This window comes from Phragmites australis, chromosome 13 (genome assembly GCF_958298935.1).
Source record: "Phragmites australis chromosome 13, lpPhrAust1.1, whole genome shotgun sequence".
Lineage (NCBI taxonomy): Eukaryota > Viridiplantae > Streptophyta > Magnoliopsida > Poales > Poaceae > Phragmites > Phragmites australis.
The window spans coordinates 27,718,200-27,740,056 of record NC_084933.1 but is presented as its reverse complement, the minus strand read 5'-3'; the positions used below and the strand labels follow the sequence as shown (position 1 = coordinate 27,740,056).

Sequence of the window (21,857 nt, the reverse complement as noted above, 5' to 3'; positions counted from 1 at the left end):
GAAGCGAAGTGCGCGAGGGACGGACAGACAAAGTAGCGGAGCTCAAAAAGATTGCAGAGGAGCCAAGAAAGAAAATTACAGGGAAGGTTAAGCGTAGAAAAGATTGTAAGAAAGGCTCTGTTGCTAAACAGAAGGACCGGAGGGCGGGAGGGCTACGTCCACCTTGGTCCCTAGAAGCTCCGCCCTGGACAGACAGGAAGCCGTCAAAGGCGCGTGGTCCGGGGGGGTGGCGACTGGTTGGTTGTTGCGTTGCGTCCCGGCGTACGTGGGGTGGGAGCAAAGGCGGTGCTCCGCTCTCCGCGCCGTGGGTACGGGTGGACTCGTTCGTCCTCGCGGCGCGCGCGGCCCCACCGGTTGTCAGCTCGGAGCCGCGGTTTTCTGCGTCGCCTCCAGGTCGTCGTCCTCTGCCCCCTGTGGCTGTCAACCGGGCGGTCGCCGGGGAGGAGGACGAGCACCTGTACTTCGTGCGTGCTACGGAATTTCACCAAGAGAAGCGTTCAACGACGCATAACAGCAAATCAATACGCGTGCACGTACGTGGATCTTGAATTGCTCTGATGCTAACCTGGAGAACAGATCTGTGGTCTGAGAGGGGCCTTGCCTTCTGTATGGTTTAAGCACCTTTTGTTCCTGGGGCAGGCGTCTCGATTTCTTGGACGCGAAAACAAGACGCAAGAGCTAGTCGGTTGAATTATCATAGTCATTGATCAGTTAAATGTTAGCGTGATTTCTTTTTATCACAAATCAGGATCAAGTTCGATCAAAAATCAAGATTGTCTGGATAGATTATCGCAGAGCTGCATGTGTTCAAGCCAAATCAGCTGCTAAAGAGTTGAAACACGTACAAGTTATACAACAGAGAGAGTTTAGGAACAAAAGACAGTGAATTTCTCATTAACCAGAGGTTCATATGTTACAATGAACAGCAAAACGTTTTTGGTATTTCCTAACATCGGTAGCAGACTTTCTTATACTTATCTGCCGATGCAAAAAGAACACGACCTATGTACACCTACTAGGAACCCATCGTGGCAAATTAACGATCGATTAACCAACCTCTTACTAACAATACATGTTCTAATTAAGCTTCTATGAGAGCTCTCAGAGTCGTCATGTCATCGGGCGCTGCGCCAACCCACCTACGCCACCTCGGCCGGCGGCGGCATGTTCAGGTCGAACCCCACGCCAACCGCCGGCGAGGCGTCCACCACGGATGACGACGACCCCGTGTCACTCTTCTCGTCTTCACGGCAGGTAGCCTTGTTGGCGGCGACCACAGCTGGCCGGCGAGGCACCGGCGCCGGCACGGCCACGGTCACCGCGAGACTCTGGTCCAGGAACAGGAACGGCTGGGCGGCCACCATGGCCGGCGTGCCCAGGCTCAAGTCGAGCGACGGCGCGGGCACCAGCGCCGGAGCGGGCGCCGCGGCCGGCGAGTCGCGGGAGGACGACTCTACGGTGCTGCTGCTCGGGCTCACCGCCATCACCTTGGGCGGCGGTGCGCCCGCGCCAGCGAAGGCGACGGGGAAGTTGGTCTTGGCCTTGGGCCCGCGGAAGTGGAGCGCGGCGGCGTCGTAGGCGCGCGCCGCGGCCTCGGCGGTGTCGAAGGTGCCAAGCCACACCCGTGCCTTCCTGGCCGGGTCGCGGATCTCCGCCGCGTACCTGCCCCACGGCCGCTTCCGGACGCCGCGGAACCTCGGCTCCATCATGCCGTCGGCCACGGCGGCGGCGGGAGAAGGCGCTTTCTTGGGAGCCATGGAGGGAGCGAGAGAGCGGCTGGCGACGGAACGGATGATGTTTGCGTGGGCGGGCGCCAAGTGTTCGGCCGCGCTCGGTGGTGGCGGTGGTTGCTGTTTGGTGCGCCGGGCTGGAGTGCGGGGAGGAAAGGGAGGCGGAGGCGGGGTATTAATAGGAGAGGCGGGAGGTGAGGAGGAGCCAGCGGGAGGGGAGTTTGACCCACGGCGCAGCGCAGCGTAGCGGATAGGAGGTGGCGTGCGGGCGCCGCCCCCACGTTGGGCGCCGCCCGTTTCCTCCCTTGTGATGGTGTGGCTGCTTGTTGGGTCACTCGTCAGTGTGCTATGCTTGGTTACACGGCCGGCGCGTGTGGCCGGTACATCACTTCTGATTAGTGTGTTTGGTTCATAACCCAACTGCTTATTTTCAGTGTAATTTTCCCTAATCGAAATAAAAGTAAAAACAACTGCGTGTTTTTTTAATCAATTGCCATGCGTTTGCAGCGCTAGAGTGAACGGTGGAAATCAAACTTCATCACTGGTACCAAGGGTGCAACATGGCGGTTCCGGCATGTACAGTGGTTTAGACAACAGTTATCTATTATAGGTCACACCTATATTATTTATAGACGGTATTAAAAATAACTCGTATGATAAATTATCTATAAAAATTTCTACAAAGCAAACTCTCTCTCCCTGACCTTTTTTCTATCAGTCTTGTAGTCACTGTCTGATCTAGATGTAAGACTCAAACTTTTCCGTTATCAAAGGTAGAGGTAAGACTTGGGCTAGGCTTTTTTGGGTCGGCCCAAGCCCGATATTATATGACTCAACCCCAAGCACAACACGACACGAGCATAGATAGACCAAGCTAGCCCGGCACGATTCTTGGTCGGGTTGGACCTTGATATGAGACATGATGGGCAGTCCGGCTCAACACGAAAAATGAGCAATGTCTGAGGCGACCCAATACGAAAAAGATCCGAGGCTAGCCTACACTTCCTTTCTTTCTTTTCTCTCAAGACCCATCATGGCTTGGGTCGGCTCATGCTGCCTCCTCTCTTTCTCTCCTTCAATAGGCCAAGTTCAACCGGTCGTCCGACCCTTCTTTCTCCCTTTTCTCTCCCCACTCGAGCCATCCCGGTGTGCTTGTTCCTCTTCTCCCTCGGCCGACCACCGCTATACCTAGAGACCGAGCCCTCTCCATCTTTATTCCCAATTGTGCTATCTCACCCTCTGTCATCGCCGGCAGTGGCATTTCGTCTAGCACAATAGCCCCCTGTCATGACTAAGCTCGCCTTGGTCGTCCTGTTGCTCCTCGCTATGGCGACATCTGCCTCCGCCGCGGTGTCCCTCAGCGTCGATGTCAGGGACCACTTGGACCTGGGCTTCCTCTTCGACGACGACGATAGGAGGGAGTACCGAGGCATTGTGGCTGAATGCCTGACTGAGGAGGAGGAAGAGCTCGGATCTGTGGTAGATTCGACACAGGGGAAAGTGGGTAGCGATGATCTGGCTTCCGCAAAACCACACACGGCTGTGGCTCGGCACCTTCGACACCGTTGAGGATGTCGTCAGCTGGAGGGATTGGAGCTTGGAGGGGTCAGATAGCTGGCCAAGCTCGACTTGGCAAGGGGGGGGGGGGGGCGACGAGGAGGCGATCATGGTATTGGTCTCGGTGGGGTCATGGTACTAGCTTGGTGTGCGGCAGCAGTAGTGAGCACGGAGGAGGTCTAGGTGCTTGGCCACATCCCGCGAGAGTTAGGGCGAGGCGACAAGGAGCACATCGAGGATGACGACGAGCTTGGTGCCGGGCCTGGCCCAGCACGACGCAACCTGTAGTGCTGTTGTGCCATGCCTAGCCCTTGCTGGAGGCAAGCCATGCCAGCCCGACACAACATGCGCAGTTCCTCGTGTTGTTCTGGCATGACCCGAAGGGTGTCAGACTGGACTGGCCCGGCCCGACCTAAGTCCAAGCTCTAATCAAATGTAACTAGCAAGGTGGCTCTGCGTTGCCTAGCTGCAATATTTTATCATAATAATCTTTGATTAAAAATTAGTCTCTTTAGTTTTTTGAGGTTAGTGTCATTTAGTTACAAAACATGTAAAATTAGAAGAAAAAAATAAAACTTATGTTAGTGAACAAGAAAATTATTTATGCTCCAAACTTTTACTTGAATCGTATACACATATTGGTTCGATTCATATATATTTTGTCAAATCGTGCATTAGGTATAGGCAGGCTAACAAAAATCAGAATAAGTTTGACTTGCATGCGTATTGTGCCTTGCTTGCTGCCTGCATGATGCGGTAAAATTGAGCTATACTATGCTTCTTAATCTATTATCTTAGTAAGAAATTTTAAAAAATTCATTATTTTTTGTTATGAATTTTAGCTATTGATTAGTTGTATTTTATATGGACTCTTTATTTAAGTATTTGATTTTATAAGACTATTTTATATGGATCCTTATTGTTTCTATTCTAACTCCAATTTTAATTATTAGTAAATGTATTTTATTTGGTCTTTTTATTTAGATATTTTGCTTTCCAAACCGTATGGAAATTGAACAGTTAATTTTCCATAATTTTAATTTTGAATTTAAGTATTTATTAATCATGTTTGTTATTGACTGTTTGGTTGCTGAATTTAGCTTTTTATTAATCGTATTTGATATGGAACTTTGGTTTAATGTAGATAGTTAGATGTTCATAATAATAAACGGTTTAGATTCTTTCTCTTTTTTTCGATTTACGTAATAATTTCATGACATTAAAAACGAACATGTAAGTATTTTTCTCTCCTTAAATAATAATATAATTGATGGAAATGGGATTTCCTGTTGTAAAAAACTAATATATGGTACTATAGACAATGATAACCATATATACAATTGTTTAGATAGTAACAAGTCAGTCTAATAATAGACAACCCGCCCGGTGGCCTCCGATGGCCCTGTGGCATGGAGAAGTGAGGGGCCACCGGCTCCCATGTCGGTGATGTGCCATGTTTTTTTTTTATCTGTGGCGGTAGCCTTTAAGCCACCGTGTTTTTGTGTAGGGGATCAATCGTTAGATTTCAGTCGGCAGTGTGGTAGCGGCTGCGGGCCCCATCAGTTCTACACCGTGTACAGATTAGATTATGCTATTCATATTACTATTCATTACTACGATGTACATATTGAAGCAAAAATAGTAAATGCAAGAATATGTATCGATCGTACCTTTCAATTCTTACTAATAGATTTATGAAATATAGGACATATAGGTTAGATCATGACTTGCCCGTTTGATGACGATATCGATACAATACAGATCGGTTGCAGACATATTTGTTCTGCTAGCTTGATCTCTGACAGAGCTTCATGCTAATAACGTATTCAAGAATCACGGGTAGCGGGTGTAGTCTATAGATTAAAAAAATAACCACATAAGAGACACAATATAGAGAAAAAAACTCTCTTTTTTATTCATATGTGTTTACAATAAAAAATTCTATTCCATATATATAATACTAAAACCACTAAAAATAAAATTGAATATTTAGAAGATCCTGACAGACCGGTTGGTAACACCCCCAGGTTTGTTAACCAAAAGCATCGTACTTTCCATACGAGCGCGCGCGCGCACGACGCGTCGTCACACCACCGCCCGCTGCGCTGCGCTATGGTGGGCGGTCCCGCGGGGTGGCGGGCGGGGCCCGCGGTGCGGTGCCGCGCTTTCGCGTGGCGTGATGGCGCGCGCGGAGAGGAGGGGGAAAAGACGAGTGGTTTTCTTTTCGGCAGGGGGAGTGACGGGGACGGGCGGCCGCACCTGCCCCGCGTCTTTCCGTGCCACGCCCGGCGGCGGCAGCGCGCGGGCAGGCAGGCGGATCCGCGCGGGGATTTGGATGTTGTTTACGTGCAGCGCGGAGGGACTGGCCAGCACCAGCGCCGGGTTTGGACGGTGGAAAAAAAAGGGAAACCACAGCTGTTTTCTCCCCCTGTTCTTTGCCGGGTGCGAGCGGCCTGCCGCGTTGTGTGTAGCCTCGAAATTTCTGCATAGATTAACAGGGGTTTTCTTTGCAAGCTCAACATCTTGTTTTCTGATACGGTCTACTCTATTTGTTAGTGATACTTACCGTACTATTTACATGAAAGATTTAGCGCTAAAATTAAGTGTGTTGTAAGTGTAGAACTATAGTTCGATATACACCGATTCTCCAGAGAAAAAGATACGGAACGTGCACAAGGCCAGTTACACCGGGAATGGCAAATTTTTGAGGTAGATTCCTGTAAAAGGAACCGTCAAGGCATGTCACTTACCAATAGCCAAGCCTTGTTGATTTTACTAACCGACCCAAGTCAGTAGTGTTCATCGCAAGTAACAAAGTTTTTACTACTACCACTCGCTCGGATGAAAATTGTCGTTGTCAGCAAAAACGGATATCTGTAGCCAAAGTTTTCACCTGGATATATATATCTGCTACGCTGGATCCTAATCGATGCCGCATATTACGCCCGAGCCGGACAAGCGCACAACTGTCAAGCGTGCACGTATAAACAATTCCGGCCGCCAGCTTTTGGGTCGAGCCGAGGCGCCGAGCGGGACCAACGAGCTGTGCGGTGGGTGCCGACGTCCGCGGCAGGTTTTCACACCGTCCGTCCGCTTCGGACCCCGCCGTCCCTCTGTCCTCGCAAAAACGCTGGATCGTGTCGCGGTTGCTCCCTGCGAACTGCCGCCACTGTAACGGCGTCGGTCCACTTGCCAGCCAGCGAGCCAGATGGGGACGGGCACGACCGCGGGGGCGGCGGGCGGAGGAGCACCCCGTGGGCCACGGCCCGGGCCCCCACGAGGTTTCTCCGTTCCACACGCACACGCACACGCACAGCTCGGACGCCAGTGGACGCTCTTTGTTTACCGCGGATCGGCGGCCGGCGCGTCGCGGGCCCCGCCGGCCGCGATATTCTTTTTCTTTCCTCTCCCTTTTCGCTACCGCTTCAACTGCCCGAGGACTGCATGGCGTTGTCCGTTTCAGACTTCACGCCGGCGGGTTCCTTTCCTTTTCCCTGTCGCCAGAATTACACCGACGGTTTCTCCATGGCTACGTGCTTTACGAAGTCAAGTCTGCTGGGTTCCAACAGAGCCCCTTTCCCCCAGGCCCCAGCAATTGGATCGGTTGCTTAGCTCGCGTCTGGCAATTTAGCTTACGACACGTTATTTCCAACTTCACGTGAACTGAATAACTAGTACATGCTCAACATGTTCACGCGAATAAGCATCAACTTCAGCTTGGCCGCACCAAGGTAAATTTTACGAAGCACGACGGAACCGAACGAAGACAAGGCGAAGTTACATGTTCCCACATGAGTGCATTGGCACTGGGAAAAATAAATCTCAGTTATTAACGATTTAATTTCACCTCTTTACATCATCTAGATTCAAACATGTATACCACTTAAGTCTAAATATGTTTTAGTATTCACTCGAATCTTTAGAACTTTAGCTTCGCCCACGTACGAAGATACGTAATTAGTTTATCGAGACACGGAGCCGCGTTTTCGGCAATTTTGGTGCTACTAGCTAAGTCAATCCACAGCACGTTGACAAACAATAGCGCCGAGACGAACTGTTTCACCAGCGGCAACGGCACCGCACAGCAGGCAAAGTAGGTGCAAGGAAACTGGGGGTGGGGTGGGGGAATCAGATTCAGACAGGCGGTGGTAGCGTCACGTTGCCCACGGGAGCAACGCGTGGGCACGCGCAGGCGCAGGCGCAGGCGGCGTGCGCTTTCCCTCGACAGCTCCCGCGTGACGACCGCGTGGCCGGCGGTAAAGCAGGCGCGGGCTCGTGACGGCTTCCACGCTGCCTCGCCCTGCGGCCACGCGAAACTGCGCGGGATCCTACGCGCTACGAGGTGCGAACTGAAACTGTAAGGAGACGCGACCTCTGAAACCAAGGCACGGGAAAATGGTAAGAAACCGCTTTCGGAGTTCATACACTGAAATATGCACATAATTTACACGCGGACCTGGCCTACCGGCAGTGTCACTTTGCTCCCGTGCCAAGGCGCCGTCCTGCACAACTCCTGAGAGACGCGAGATCTGAGCCACAACAAGCTCACGTCAGGTTCAGCTCGAATGCTGCTCCTCATCCTGGTTATCGCCGTCATCTCCCGCAGCTGGACCCTTTTCTCCGTCCACGGAACCTAAAGTATCCTGCAAATTCAGTGAGGCATGAAAAACATAGAAAATCATGCGACTTAGAATATCAACTGTTGCACGCTTGATCTTAGCAGCGATTTAACCTATCATTTCAGAAGAGATGATAGGTTTTCTACCATTCGCATTCATGTTTGTTAAGCGATTCATCATCTTTCGACATTCAAACTATTAAGTTTTTTCTTTTAGGAAAATGAACTGCAAAGTGTCATGTTCAGGGAAGGATTTTGACAATGAGACAGGGCTTAAAAGATCCACATGCAACAAAACTAAACACCAATCTTTCTTGTCCTGTTAAAACTCAATATTATGCTATTTGTAACTACTTAGCCATACAAGCTTAGCAATTGCCAACTAGTGATCAACTTATGAGACCCTGATAACATAAATTTATCACCGCATTTTCTTTTCTATGAATGAAATGCCAACCCCAGCAAGGATAAACAGAGGCAGGTTCACAATAGCTTCTCGCTAGAAAATACTAGGGAGGGCCTACAGATGTATGTATAGGCAGGTTCACAATAGCTTCTCGCTAGCAAACACTAGGGAGGGCCTACAGATGTATGCATAGTTAGGATTCAAATTCCATTATTACCTGCCGTGCCAGTTGGCACTGTTTGTTTCTTCCAACAGCCAACAACGACTCCTTAGCACCCTGCAAATGAATACGTCATTAACAAATCGATCAACCCCAGTGCTCGGCTAAATGAGCTAAACAGTCATCTGCAGTTTGCTTACGTCAGGAACGAACATGCTGGGCATCTTTTGCTCCAAGGACAAAAATTTCTTCTCCCAAACTTCATTTAGCCCTTGCAGGGCTTGATTAATCATCTCTTGCACCTGCTCTTTTGTGAACATTGGCTCTTGTTCCTGTTTGCTCACATAAACTTGGGAGGATTTTGACAATGATTCATTCTGGGCCTTCTTGCTGACACCAACAGTACCACAGTACCTCCCACGCTTTACATGTCCCTGCACAGGACGGGAACCTAGCTGAGTGCCCCTAGCCTCAGTATCCTGAAAAAACAGAACGTGTGTCAAAACAGTTCATCTGGTTGGCATATGGAACCGATATCACTTCATGTAATTGTTAATCAAAACAGTGCATGTAACAAAAGTAGATACCTCAGTTCGACATGCCTTCTGGTCAACAGACTCCCCTTTACCACTGGGAATCTTGGTGGGTGAATCGATATCAGACACTAGCTTTCCACCATTACCCATGCCCTATTTAATTACACCAGGATCATCAATTCATGCTGAAATGACAACAAGCAGGATTTGCATTCTTAGTTCTTACCACAAGCTGCTGATGTATTGGCATGCTCAGTGAGCCTGCAGTATTACAGGGGCGTTTTCCTGAGTTCCTATTCTTTCTTTTTTGGTAAGACACCTTCATGACTTCGTCTTTGGCCCAATGGTCACACAACATTTCCCACCATTTCGGCTTCATCCATCCAGGGACGAATGGTTTCCATTTCAGCGGATCATCATGCTCAAGTACCACCATTGACTCATCTCCTTGCTGTTCCCTTGAATCTTCTCTACCATCGTCCTCTTCTAGCTCCATTTCTCCAGGGGGCCTATAAGCCGCAGAAGATTTTTTGGCCTTTTTTGCTGCCAATTCCTCTTTTACCCTTTGCTTCTCATAGCAAAAGAGATTAACTAACTGTCTAACTGCTTTGCGGTCAAATATCTTTTGGCACTCCTCTTCCTGGTCGGGGGACCACTTGTAGCGTTTCTGCAGTATTCAGATAACAGGCACTCATCATTTGCAAATCTCACAATGAGCAAAATATAGTATGAACCATGTCCTGATAAATTACTCACAAGGAATTCTTCCAATATATTAGCCCTTGTATTTGGAGGGCATTGGTGCCAACGGTACACCACATGTTCACAGGCTTGGCCATTTCCGCTGGTATCAACTGACACATAGGTCCCAGGATAGTTTTGCTTGATAAGAAGGGAGAGGGTATTTGTTACCTTAGGACATGGCGGGTGCACATTCCAGCTGCTAGTGCATGCCAATTTGTCATACAATGAAGATTAGAATGCGCAAGTTTTTCAAAAATCAATAAACATAGACTAACATGGGAAATACTTACTCAGTACCACTGGGCGTCAACACAGGCCTGTCAGCTTCTTTGCGTGGTTCCATTAGTTTTTCAGGGGCACGCCCCCTGCGCTTTTTTGATGAATTACTAATAGATCCTGGCAGCACATCACCACAAGGCGCATCCTGAAACCAATTGATATCAGAAAGCACATTGTTGTAACATCATGCAGATGGACATTGGGCTGTGAGTATGAAACAATATAAGAGAAAACTACGAGTCTACGATGTACAATATTCTGCCCTGAATTGAAAACAAATAATTGGACCAGTCACGCAATTGCGCAGGTCACTCATATAGCTCCATTAAACAGACTTCTCATTTTTTTTTTATTTAATCAATCATAGCACTACAATGTTAGAGGAAAACGAAGGAAAAGCTAAAGTACATGAACCTCATGCAAACATTTTTTAATCAACATGCAAGTTTCAAAAAGTCAATTCCAGTTTCGTAACCTGCATAAACCCATAGACTATTGTTTAAATGCATCAACCCGAGAAAACCATTGCTCCAAACAACTCCCAACAAAATGTATCTTGAAATGAAACCCCTAAATTCCCCCTTCTACATGTCCTAATGTCATGTGCACTTTTGTTCTCCATTTCTATGGCAACCTAATTTAAAAAGTTAATTTCGATGCATATGCATGAGGCATATTCAGGGCCCCATGTTGAAGAGCATCTCAACCAAATCACACCCTCAAATAGTGCCTAATAGTCATTGCATGTCCATAATACCTGACACCACATGTCAAAAACAAAGTTCAGAAAGAAAGGGATGGGGGAAGGGACCTGCAAGTAGAAGGGGGATGGTAGTTGTTGGTGTGGCAATGTTGGACTGCTGCAGTTAAGTGGTAGAACTGCAAGAGTAGGAAGCACATGTTAGTGATAGAGAGATCTCAATAGAGACAGTTAAGTGAGTTGGAAAAGGCGGACAGACTTTCACGTGAAGGCGACGTGATCGTGGGCAATGTAGTGGCAGCCGGAAATGGCAGTGTTGCAGGGAGGCGGCTGCATGAAGCAGACAAGTTTATCTGGTAGTGGGTTCCAGAGAAGGACCAGTCTCCACGATGTTCCGCATCATTTGAAGAAGAGCCAGTGAAACCATTCCTTTTTTGCATTCCATGTTCTGAAAGGTTTTCGCTGTGAGGCTTGAGTCGTACCTGTCCCGAACGGTTCTTGTCACCGCAAGCCTCTTGTTTGAGTTGTCCATTCATATCCTGATTTTGAGTCTCTGATGGAACTGAACACACTTCTTCATAACCTCTATCAAGCTGGTCGACCCCACTAAAGCTTTCCTGAGGTATCTCATGTTCATGCCATGAATTAGAGCTTGGCACTGGAAGTGCCCACCTAGTCTCTGGAGAGTACATATGGCTGTGCGGAAACTGCTCATCTTGCTGTGTACCATGATCCAAAGCAGCTGGTGTAGTTGCATCAACATCGTCCAGCTCATTAGATCCGCGATGATGAAATTGGTACCGAGCTGGACAGCTAGGATGAGGATCAGCTAAGGTTCTCTCAATCTGTGGAGCTACAGATTGATTTTGATTTGGGGAAGCATCCATCCTCTGGATAGGCTCAGTGTCAACTGGGTCGTGTGATGCCTTTACCAAGCGCTTACTACGCCTGGGATGTGGTAACTCATTTGAAGAATTCATTAAACTCTTATTTTTCCTCTTCTGATTTCCTTTACTATCTTTTGCACTCTTTGTAACACTTCCTATTGCTTTGCTGGCAAAATCCACTTGCACCTGGTCTACACAAACCATGTTATTGGGACTTTCACCTGCCTGTTGCTCGTTGACAACTTGATTCGGACACTTTATCTGCTCGTGTTCGATAATACTAGGAACAACCACATGTCCAGTTTTCTGCTTGTTGTGCATTGTAACTGTGTCATTGGGAAACCTACCTTCTGACTTGTCTGAATCAACTGAAGACTTTGAAGGCATTCCTTGTGCCTCTGATGCATAGGTGGCCTGATTAGGATGCTCTTCTTGCACCTTTCTTGCACGAAAAGATTCAGGACCAGCTGCAAATATAGATTTCTTCTTGCCAGGCCTGCAAATAGTCTCATTGAGTGGCTTAGTACGTGACTCCTCTCTACGAGAGGAAGGATTAGCAGGCTCATTTTGTAGCCTTCCTGCTACAGGAATTTTTGGTCCAGTGTCAGCTCTAAATGAACTGAATGGTTCCTCTCTAAAAGAATGTCCGGGACGCTGTCCATGTGTCTGTTCTGAATGAATGGGCTTTTGAACCGGCTCTGCATGAGTTGATTGACTTGAAAGCCCAGTACGCACCTGCTCCAAAACAGGGGATATCATAGAGAAGAAAAGCAAACCATGAGACAGGGTTACAATGATGTTCCCTTTGATCATAAAACAAGTGTCACTATGAGATATGCAGCCAACTGTTACCAGATTCGACCAGCAAGTTCTTCACAAAATTTGGGTTCACCACACGAAAATTAATAAATTATACAAGTATATTTTTTACAAAACTTGCTCTCATAATCTTTAACATTTAGTAGGTTTGGCAAACGTACAGTAATATCTAATAAACATTTGTGGTCAAAGTTGCATCACAAAAGCTTGGAAAATATTTTTTTTTAAAAAAGGTGGTGTCGTGACCAGAGGATGGAGGTACTGTGTGATTGTCAAAAGGAAAAAAAATGCTAAATATCCCAATGGACAAAGTTATTAAAAGTTGCCAAACAACGTATTCCACAACCAAAATGGTTTCAGCAAATCAAAATTTGTGTGACCTTGCTTGTACATTGATCAACTAGCACCTATTTGAACCTGTTAAGCACTTCCTGCTCTCCTAACACTATCTCAAACTCCCTCTTTGTTTATGAAGCAATAATTCAACATTAGATGGTTCCTCTTATAAAGTCTACTAAATCTGAAGCTAACCTCTCCTATCACCAGTCACCACTGCTGCATCCACCATCAAATAACTTGATTATCCGTTTGCGGATCAAATACTGAACACTCATTTCAACTAATGAAAACTATAATAACCAGATGCTGGTTGATTCCACCAATCATGACCAACCTACGTAACCTCTTCTTACTGCAGATGACTTTTGTTTCAATACAAACCAGAAATGAGGTGCTCATTCGATTTCACTGGTAGTCTTTAACTTCGCACTACTGTTGTTTGATAAACACGAGAAAAATGCAGACTGCTAAAACTTAACAGTAAAAACCTACATTACCCACTCGCTAAATCAAGTGCCTTAAATCTTAATAGTAAACCCACGTATCCCATTACAAATGTCCCCACCTAATTTACCTCGCTGCTTATAATTACAGGATAAAGAGTTGCAGATGACATGGTAAATGCACAATGCAAGCATCAACCCCTCATAAAACAATGCTAATGTCACCGATGCTATTAGTTTACTCTTTCAAGCTAATTTAACCTCACAAGCTAGTGCTCCCAGAAAATGAAACACGTTAACATCATAAGCTACCGATCTAAGTCGTTTCCATTGGTTAGTTACTCATATTGGAGCTCTCTTGGGAGTTTATTTGCGTAACAATGCACTGCAGAGAACACACCGGGGAGCAAAAGACGGTAACAGTAGTACCCCGGGTGGCAGCGTCGGGCGACTAGGGGTGATTGGGACGGCTGCGTGCAGCGCGATGACCGTAACGGCGGCGGCCGGGTGGGAGGCCGCGAGCTCGGCGCCGCAGAGCGGGCAGGCGAAGCGCCCCTGGCCGTGCGGCACGCTGAGCACGGCGCCGCATCCCCCGCATGCGACGCGGGAGGGCGTGGCGGCGAAGGGGGCGCCTCGCCTGGGGAGCGGGAGCGCGCGGCGGGGGCGCGGCGGCATGAGCTCCGGCGGGAGCGCCTGGGCCGTGCCGCAGTCCGGGCAGGCGAACTCAGTCATGCCGTGCTCCACCTCCAGCGTCTCCCCGCAGCCCGCGCACCGCACCTCGACGATCCCCGGCAGCGGCGCCATGGGAGGGGAGAAGCGATGGCTAGGTTTTTGTTTTTTTTTCCGCGATTTGCGTTGCCTTTTTCTCATTCTGGCCCTCGGGTGTCATCTTGTTCGCTGTGACGGGTGTCGGGTGGGTTGATTATCCCGACAGCTGTGGTTGAGCTACTGCGAAGACAACAAAGCTTGGCCCGCTAGCAGGTAGTGGTAGTACTAGCAATCAGCACTGGAGTGATTTTTAGGCTTAGTTTAGCTTTTGAGCAAATTTCAATTTGCACCATATACTAGTGTATTTAGTATGTTTTAAATCACACTGGCAATAGGTGTCACTTTAAATTATATATTTACGCTAATATTTCGGTCTGTAGTGTATAATGGTTGGGGTTTTGATCGTGCTCACATTACGAGTAGTTTTATCTATTTTAGCTCCACTGATTTAACTCGAAGTGTAGACTATTGTTGACAGCTCAAGCTTCTTTCTCTTAGTTCATTCTTTGTTGTGTGCTTCTCATTTGGCATCAAGTTGCTAGAGCCGTCTCTGTGTATCAAGCCTCTATAGGCCAAGTACCATCACTCACATACTTCATCATCTACTTATATTCCTCACCAACGTTGCCACCTCAAGTTATCACCTACACGCCCGCTCCTCTTCATCCATGTCTATCTTACAGCTACAAGTTATCACCTGCACCATTGCACCACCCGGCCATGTCTATCTCGTCGTCGGCCCAACACATATCTCCGCAATTCTAGCGAACATGTAATCACATGATTAGATTACACGTATGATGTTGACTTTTAGATGGTCAATGACACCATAAACTCAATCTCATCCTCCTCAATATGGAGAGACAGTTGTAGCAACTTGAGGTCCAAAGAGAAGCAACAACGAATGAAATCGAGAGGAAGAAAATTTGATCTAAAAACAACAGACCACCCTTCCAAATAAATACACAGAGCTGAGATAGAGAAGCAATAGTGAATGAAATCGAGAGGAAGAAAACTAGATCTGAAAACAACATACCACCCTTCCAAATAAATACATAGAGCTGAGATAGATTGAACTACTCGTCATATGAGCATGATAAAAGTTGATTCCTTAAACATAGTGTAAATTAAAATATTAGTATCAAATATATAGGTTGAAGTGAAAGTTCCTATTAAAAGTGATTTAAAATGCCTTAAATATATTAATATATGGTTCGAAGTGAAATTTAATCTTAGCTTTTTCTACAGTACCAGGGGTGAGTGTTGAGTACTGTTGCTTATTGCTGAATTGCTCCCTCCTCCGTGACACGAAGTCTTTGAAGCATATATAGCTTTGATCATATTTTAAATTGGTTTTATTTATGAAACCTAATAAGGTTATGATATTATGAAAATGTATTTCAAGATAGATCTACACGTATAAGTGAAAGTTTCAAAAGTTTGAAGGAAAAGTGTGTCCAAAACATCATGTTTTTTTTTTATTGCAGAGGGTATGTGCTACTAAAACCCTTGAAATGCTAGAAAATTAGACACAACTGCAACATTAGAAACCACGTGCCACGTTCCAAAAAGACATGTTACGAATAAAAAAGATAGCTCAACAAAGAATACAAAATTTGCAACAACAGATAAAGAGGACGCGATAGTACATCGTAGAAGATGATAAGGGGCGAAGTTTATGAAAGTAAAAAAAAAAAATGCCCCAATGCCTTTTTCTCCTTAGAGAACTAGATCCTAGCAAGAACTATCACATCCATGTGTCTTCTTTTGAGAATCCCAAAGTAGGCTTGAGCAACATACTTTAGAGGCTATCGTTGAAGATATATCTGCGATGTTATGACAGCTTTGTGGAGGATGGATCTATGTAATGAAACCTCGGGGAGTATGAATGCTTCGAGGCTTAGAGCAAGGGTGTTAGTAAGGACCTGAACTCATTCATGTCCTTTATCGATGAAAAGATTCAAGCAATCTCTGCAAAAATTGATATGACTTATCTATTCGGATGCAGAATCGTAAAGATCACCGTTGATCTCTGCAAAATAGGCGCCAAAGGTCGAAAATTGATGTTAAAATGTTATCTGAAAAAAAGCACCAAAAGTCTAAAATCTTTTTTAAAAAAGTAGCAAAGATGAAGAGTGATTTTTTTAAAAGTGCTTCCCCCCGTTGCACGATTTTTTAGAGTTAGAGGTGCCGGATAGTAGCTCAAACTCTCACCGGTTTGATTCCTCTCGAGTCTTACCACTGGACTCTATGTTCATTCGCAGTTAGAAGAAGAATAATATTGCTCTATAATAAAAACATATATTAGCCATTGTAAAAGCAGTTTCTGAATTTACTTAAAAAAACGCTTCCGAATTTTACTTCGTCGTACAAAAAACAACGAACAACAATAAAAAGAATTCTGTCGCGAACAGAATTGACTCCAAGTTTTTCCCTGCTCCGAGCAGCGAAAAGCTGTATCGCGCTCTTGCTGAAAAGCGAAAACAACGTGGAGCCTTTTTCCTGACGGCGGTAGTGGACGGGTTTTTAGGCGTAAGGCTGTTGCCGTCTTCTCCGTTCTCACTCCTAAGTCCTCGCTCGGTTATCCCGCGCACTGATCTCACTCCAGCTGCCCCATTCCCCAAGGGGCCGAGAGTGAAAAGCGGAACCCTAGCCATTGCTCCGCCGTCATGGCGCTGCCGCCGCTGCGGGAGTTCGTCGAGGTTCGGTGCGCGGGGTGCGGCGAGACGCTGGAGGTGGAGCCGGGCCTCACCGAGTTCGCCTGCCCCGACTGCGGAACCCAGCAGGCGCTCCCGCCGGAGCTCATGCCGCCGCCGCGCCCGCGCCGGGCGCTGCCCATCCCCGGCCGCGGACCCCCCGCCGCCGCCACCGTGCCCGTGCTCGTGCCAGCTCCCGCGCGTATGCCGTGCGGCGCCTGCGCCGCGCTGCTGAGCGTGCCGGCGGGCCTCGTGCGCTTCGCCTGCCCGTTGTGCGGCGTCGAGCTTGTCGTCGACGGCGGGCGCCTCCAGGTTTACCTCGCCTCCCCGGCCCCCGCCATAGTCTCCGTCGTGGCGCCGCCCCCAGCCGGCATTACTTTGACATCCCCGCACCGTCGACCGGAGGTGCGTATCTAGTGTTTCAGAATTCTTACCATAAACACTCGCTTAAAGTTCCTTTTCATTATATGGATTGATTCGTGCTCTGTATAAACTAGTTTAACTTGCTGCCTTTGTCCCACTGAAGTGTCATATTAGCCCAACAATATCCCTTATTACGCTGTCACTAGAATCCTGATGTCGATCTGTCTTATACTAGTTTTCATGGTGAGTGGAACAAGAACAGGCTGCAACTGCCTTTTTTGTTTGTGAGCTGTAGAATTTTTGGTTTATCAGCGAGACGATGGTTTTATTTTAGTTTTGCATTTGCTTTTCGACCACTCGAAGGCTCTGTATTGGACTTTAGAATCTGTCTTTTCATAATAGAAAACCACGTGCCTGACTGTGTTGAAGTCTGCTTTATTGTATGCTAGTGACAATTTTGCTGAAGAGAGATATATTTAAAAATAAAGAGAGATTAGTGAAGAGAGCTTGAGAGAGATAAAGAAAGTATGGAAAATTTCCAAGACACGGAAGGCAAAACTGATACATTATACAATTCAGATGTCTTGATTTGCCAGAAGATACAGCCATGCAGTTATATTTCTGCAAAATCTCTTAGATCAGGATATCCTTTTCTCTACTCTTCTATGCATAGATCTACTACGTCTAGTGTTATTTTCTTACTTTTTTTTGCGTGCTTTTTTGTGCAGCAGGGTCAAGTAGAAAGGTATAATCACCCAATTCGTTCTGTTCATAGAGAGGAGACATACAGCTCTTCCAGAACAGATACCAGGGAAACCATATACACTATGTTGGCACAAAAAGGACCCGGTATCCATTCAGTTCATAGAGAGGAGCCACGTATCGAGTCACTCAATAAGACTATGGCAAAGTCTAGTGTGAGGAAAACTAAATTGCCAGCTTGCCCTGAATCTACAGGTGTGGAAAAAGTACGACCAGAGCCTCCCATACATGCAAGCTCTGCCTCTCGGGCCCAAGCTCGTCCTCCCAGTTATTCAGTTTGTAGAGACCGTGCACGAGGACAGCGACCTGTAGAGGACATTGCAAGTCATGAACAACAGATAAATGAATATCCAGCTGTATCAAGTAACGGCCAGCATAACCAAATAGAGCCCTCGAATCAAGACAATTGTGTCGAACAGGCCCAAGGTGAGTATCAGGGCAAAACGACTGGATGGAATCCGAAGAGGAAAAGGAGTGGCAAGAGTGCCAGTGGTAATCAGAAGGGGGAAAAGAAGGGCTTGACTAGTTCTCCAAATGAAGAGCTCCATCTTAGGCGTAGTACACGTTTGTCAAAGCTGCCAGAACAGCCCATCAACGATGAGCCTGTCGAGCAGCCAGCTGCTTCTTCAAATCGATATAATTCTGATCCTCTACACATTGATAAAATCATTGCCAATTTGTGTCCCAGTCCATTGCCTCAGCACCAAATGCCTCAAGCAAGCTCAAACCCCTCAGGCCAAGTTGATGCAGCCACAGGACCACCCCTTTCAAATCACGATACATCTCAAGCTGGGCAATTCCCGCTCTGCTACAGTCAAATGTACCCTCCAGAGGTCCGGGGTACACACCGTCTTGATAGAAGTGGCGAGGAACAGCCACATTCACCAGAGGCCCGATGTCATGTTATGCATGTGCAACAGGTACGATGACCTCAAGGTCATACCATTTACTCGATCACTGTGGAACCTCATTGTCAGTTTGCCACTGCTAAATACTGTCCTAATGCCTGCCGCACCTCTGCCTTATGTACTGACAAGTTAGTCCGTACCTCATTCAACTTATCTAGCACTCACATCAACTTCCACCACTACACACTTGATATGTGTTTATATAAAGGTAAATTACCCCCTAATATTCAGTGAATTTTCTAACTGAAGGGCATGGTTTGAATTTCTGCATGAATACGACATGTTCAATATATCCGCACGGTTTGAATGTTTATTTTATTGAGAATAATAACTCATTCAGGAGGATGCGCAGAGGGGCCACTCCGTGTTAGGATCTGTTGTGAAATCGTCAGGGAAGCGCAGAGGACGTGGACATCAACCTACAAAACTAATAGATACACGAAGGGAAGTTGACAGGCCTGTCTTGACACCTAATATTATTGAGTATGTATATCGATAAATTGTGAAGTTATTTCTTAATATATTCGCTTGTTATGTACATGACAAATCGACTTACTTGGCAGCAAATGGGATGTCAACCCAGCTTGTCCTAAGGTGGCCTCTACCATCACTGTTCTTTTGAAGCAGAAGTACCCTGGGTCTACCTATCTGCCAGCTGGTCAGCGCAGAGAAGTTCCACCTAACGGAGAAGTGATTCTCCACTGGCACCAGTATCCTCCAGAAACAAGAGCTGCTATTTTGAATGAATTTCTTGTAAGTAAAGTAGCCAAATACATGTGCTTTATGCTGTTATTGCTGATATTTTAAACCATTCAGCTTATATGTCAATGTGCTAGCAACGCTACAAGTGGGCCCCTGGCAGAGAAGCAGAGTGTCTTAAGCTATTTGAGCGCAGAGCAGCAAGACAGTTTGCTGGCCTCCTAAGCGAAGAGAAGCGAAAGGTTAGAGCAAAGTTGGCTGCAGTGCAGAGATCCAAAGAAGCTTCGAGCGCACACAGGTCCAACAGACAAGCAGAGTCAGAGGAGGAAGCTCATAAGGAAGAGCCAGAGGACCAGCAGACATTAGAGAGAAGTGACAGCGATGACCCATTACTGTGGAAACCTTTCCCCCCTGCATGGATGTACCCGAATTGGTGGGAGAGGTTATGCGAGCACTGGGCCAAAGAAGAAGTCTTAAAGATGTCTTCCCAGAACAGGAAGAACCGATACAACGGTGGCCGTGCTCATCACACATCAGGTTCACGGAGCATTGCCATGCACAGACAGGTTATGGTAAGACATAAAAGAAATCCCCTTGATGAACTCATTTCGGCACCAATTCCTGATTCTGATTAACTGAATAGGTTATAGAAAACGGTGGGATGCCGGTGTCAGAACTAGAGGTATTCAGCAAGACCCATAGGCGTAATGGCGGCACAGGGGAATTTGTCAGCGAGAGAGCAAAGCGAACTGTGGTAGGTGCTCGAGTTATATGCATCATTTAGAAATTAGTCGTGGTGCAACATGCAAAGTGTTTGAATGTATCGAATGGTTATGAACCATGCTTTGCATCCATTTCATTTTTAGGAGGGCTTCAAGAAACGTATGGAGGAGGCTGGTGATAAGCAGATAGACCCCCATCTTGCATGGGCCCTGGAAGTAGGGAGGCGGAACCGTGGAAGGTACTATGGGCTCACTGGTATCATTGACAAGGACAAGCTTGATGAGTTAGCAAAGTCCATGCCAGATTATTTTGGTAAAAAGGGGCGACAGCAGAAGTTCACACAGGAGCAAGTGCAGCAGATGATTAATCAGGCCCTGCAAGGGTTAAATGAAACCTGGGAGAAGAAGTTTAAGTCCTTGGAGCAAAGTGTGCTTGGTGCGCCACCGTTAGGTATTGATCCCAAGGTACGTGAAGGATAAATGAGTATTGCATTTCTCCAAATTTAAATTGTTTGAGACTGATCTGATGTCTCCATCTGTAGCATGCTCCTGGATCTTCTGCGGTTGGAGAAGGAGGCCAGGAGGATCGGTCAAGACATCAGGTAAGCGATCAAGTCATGAGACTTAGGCGTGTCATTTTCAGTCTAGAACGAAACCTATGCTTCTCATGCTTATAATATGTATATATTTTTAGAACAAGGAATACAGAAATATTTTTTTGGTACCAAGATTTCCGCAATGGTGATCTTCAAGTTGCACAACTGGTATATTTGTAGAAAACTAAAACCAGCTGCAGAAATTTAAGTGGCAAATCATTGTTGCATCATGTTTACAGCTGCACGTCTGAGCATGGAAGAAAATGTTCACTATTTTTTCAACACGTCAAAGAAACGGACGATCTCCTAGCTAATAAACAGCTTGACCTACATTCATGCATGCATGCTTGGTCAGACTAACAGGGCTTTCCCTTGAGCTTGTTCAATTGCCGCAGACATGAAGTGATCCAACTCTGTGACGCTTTGCAGGATACATCAGATTCGCAGCATGGGGAAAGCCATGAGGACAATGATGCGGAAGTGGTGTCTACAAGCGTCTGAGTCGAGTCAATCACTGTACATTTGTAGTTTGTGACTTGTGGCTAATGCTGTTCGTGTGTCCATTGTACTCCGGAGAAATGCTGAAATGCAGGCGCGTTTCCTGCTGGTTCTTCTTTTTGGACTTGTTGCAATTAGCGTTTACAAATGTTGCACAAGTTTGATGTTGCAACGATTGAAACCTGTTATTGGTATGCTTGCTACAACTGTGTCCACATTGCTTCCGACATTTTAAAACGTAGTTTGTAGCAAATCTAAACAGTACTTGTAAAGATCATTCTAAAGTTTTCAACATTGAAGCTATTTTCACTGGTGAACCGTATTGATGCAAGTAGAACGGCCAAAATCCAAAATTAGACAATATACGCGATCGTATTTACCGAAATAGACAACATGTTAGCGTATTTACAATTTTAGCATCCGTATTCGGCACACCGTGTGCCGAAAATGATACTGTAGCTCATATTCGGCACACGGTGTGCCGAAAATGATACTGTAGCACAATTTTCGGCACACCGTGTGCCGAAAATGGGCTGTAGCACAGTATTTCGGCACACGGTGTGCCGAATATGGACTGTAGCACCGTATTTCAGCACACCGTGTGCCGAAATACGGTGGTACAGTCCA

The 21,857-nt window shown here is 46.6% G+C and overlaps 3 protein-coding genes across 8 annotated transcripts; 1 reads left to right on the top strand and 2 right to left on the bottom strand.

The window, feature by feature from the left end:
- Nucleotides 1–865: 865 nt before the first annotated feature.
- On the bottom strand, nt 866–1,897 carry LOC133888822 (ethylene-responsive transcription factor 4-like). Its single transcript, XM_062329193.1, has one exon. The coding sequence runs from the start codon at nt 1,755–1,757 to the stop codon at nt 1,140–1,142; it is 618 nt and encodes a 205-aa protein (XP_062185177.1). The 5' UTR covers nt 1,758–1,897; the 3' UTR covers nt 866–1,139.
- A 5,093-nt stretch (nt 1,898–6,990) lies between these two features.
- On the bottom strand, nt 6,991–14,113 carry LOC133888273 (uncharacterized). Of its 4 annotated transcripts, none has more exons than XM_062328448.1 (11): nt 13,648–14,113; nt 10,990–12,355; nt 10,842–10,909; nt 10,042–10,175; nt 9,764–9,950; nt 9,234–9,674; nt 9,059–9,160; nt 8,672–8,950; nt 8,529–8,588; nt 7,744–7,930; nt 6,991–7,661 (listed from the first exon to the last, which is right to left on the bottom strand). In XM_062328448.1, exons 1-10 carry the CDS (start codon nt 14,086–14,088, stop codon nt 7,844–7,846), a joined length of 3,165 nt encoding a protein of 1,054 aa, XP_062184432.1. In that variant the 5' UTR covers nt 14,089–14,113; the 3' UTR covers nt 6,991–7,661; nt 7,744–7,843. The 4 variants fall into 4 exon arrangements, with proteins under 4 accessions (XP_062184432.1, XP_062184435.1, XP_062184434.1 ...); XM_062328451.1 differs by having other exon boundaries at nt 6,993–7,661; nt 9,764–9,947; XM_062328450.1 differs by having other exon boundaries at nt 6,993–7,661; nt 10,990–12,352.
- A 2,443-nt stretch (nt 14,114–16,556) lies between these two features.
- Nucleotides 16,557–21,452, top strand: LOC133888029 (uncharacterized). 3 transcript variants are annotated; one of them, XM_062328114.1, is made up of 10 exons: nt 16,557–17,087; nt 17,777–18,727; nt 18,849–18,923; nt 19,056–19,198; nt 19,279–19,468; nt 19,552–19,986; nt 20,058–20,168; nt 20,281–20,601; nt 20,679–20,738; nt 21,162–21,452. In XM_062328114.1, the coding sequence occupies exons 1-10, from the start codon at nt 16,656–16,658 to the stop codon at nt 21,231–21,233; spliced, it is 2,790 nt and encodes a 929-aa protein (XP_062184098.1). In that variant the 5' UTR covers nt 16,557–16,655; the 3' UTR covers nt 21,234–21,452. The 3 variants fall into 3 exon arrangements, with proteins under 3 accessions (XP_062184098.1, XP_062184097.1, XP_062184100.1); XM_062328113.1 differs by having other exon boundaries at nt 17,774–18,727; XM_062328116.1 differs by lacking the exon at nt 18,849–18,923 and having other exon boundaries at nt 17,774–18,727.
- The last annotated feature ends 405 nt before the right edge of the window (nt 21,453–21,857 follow it).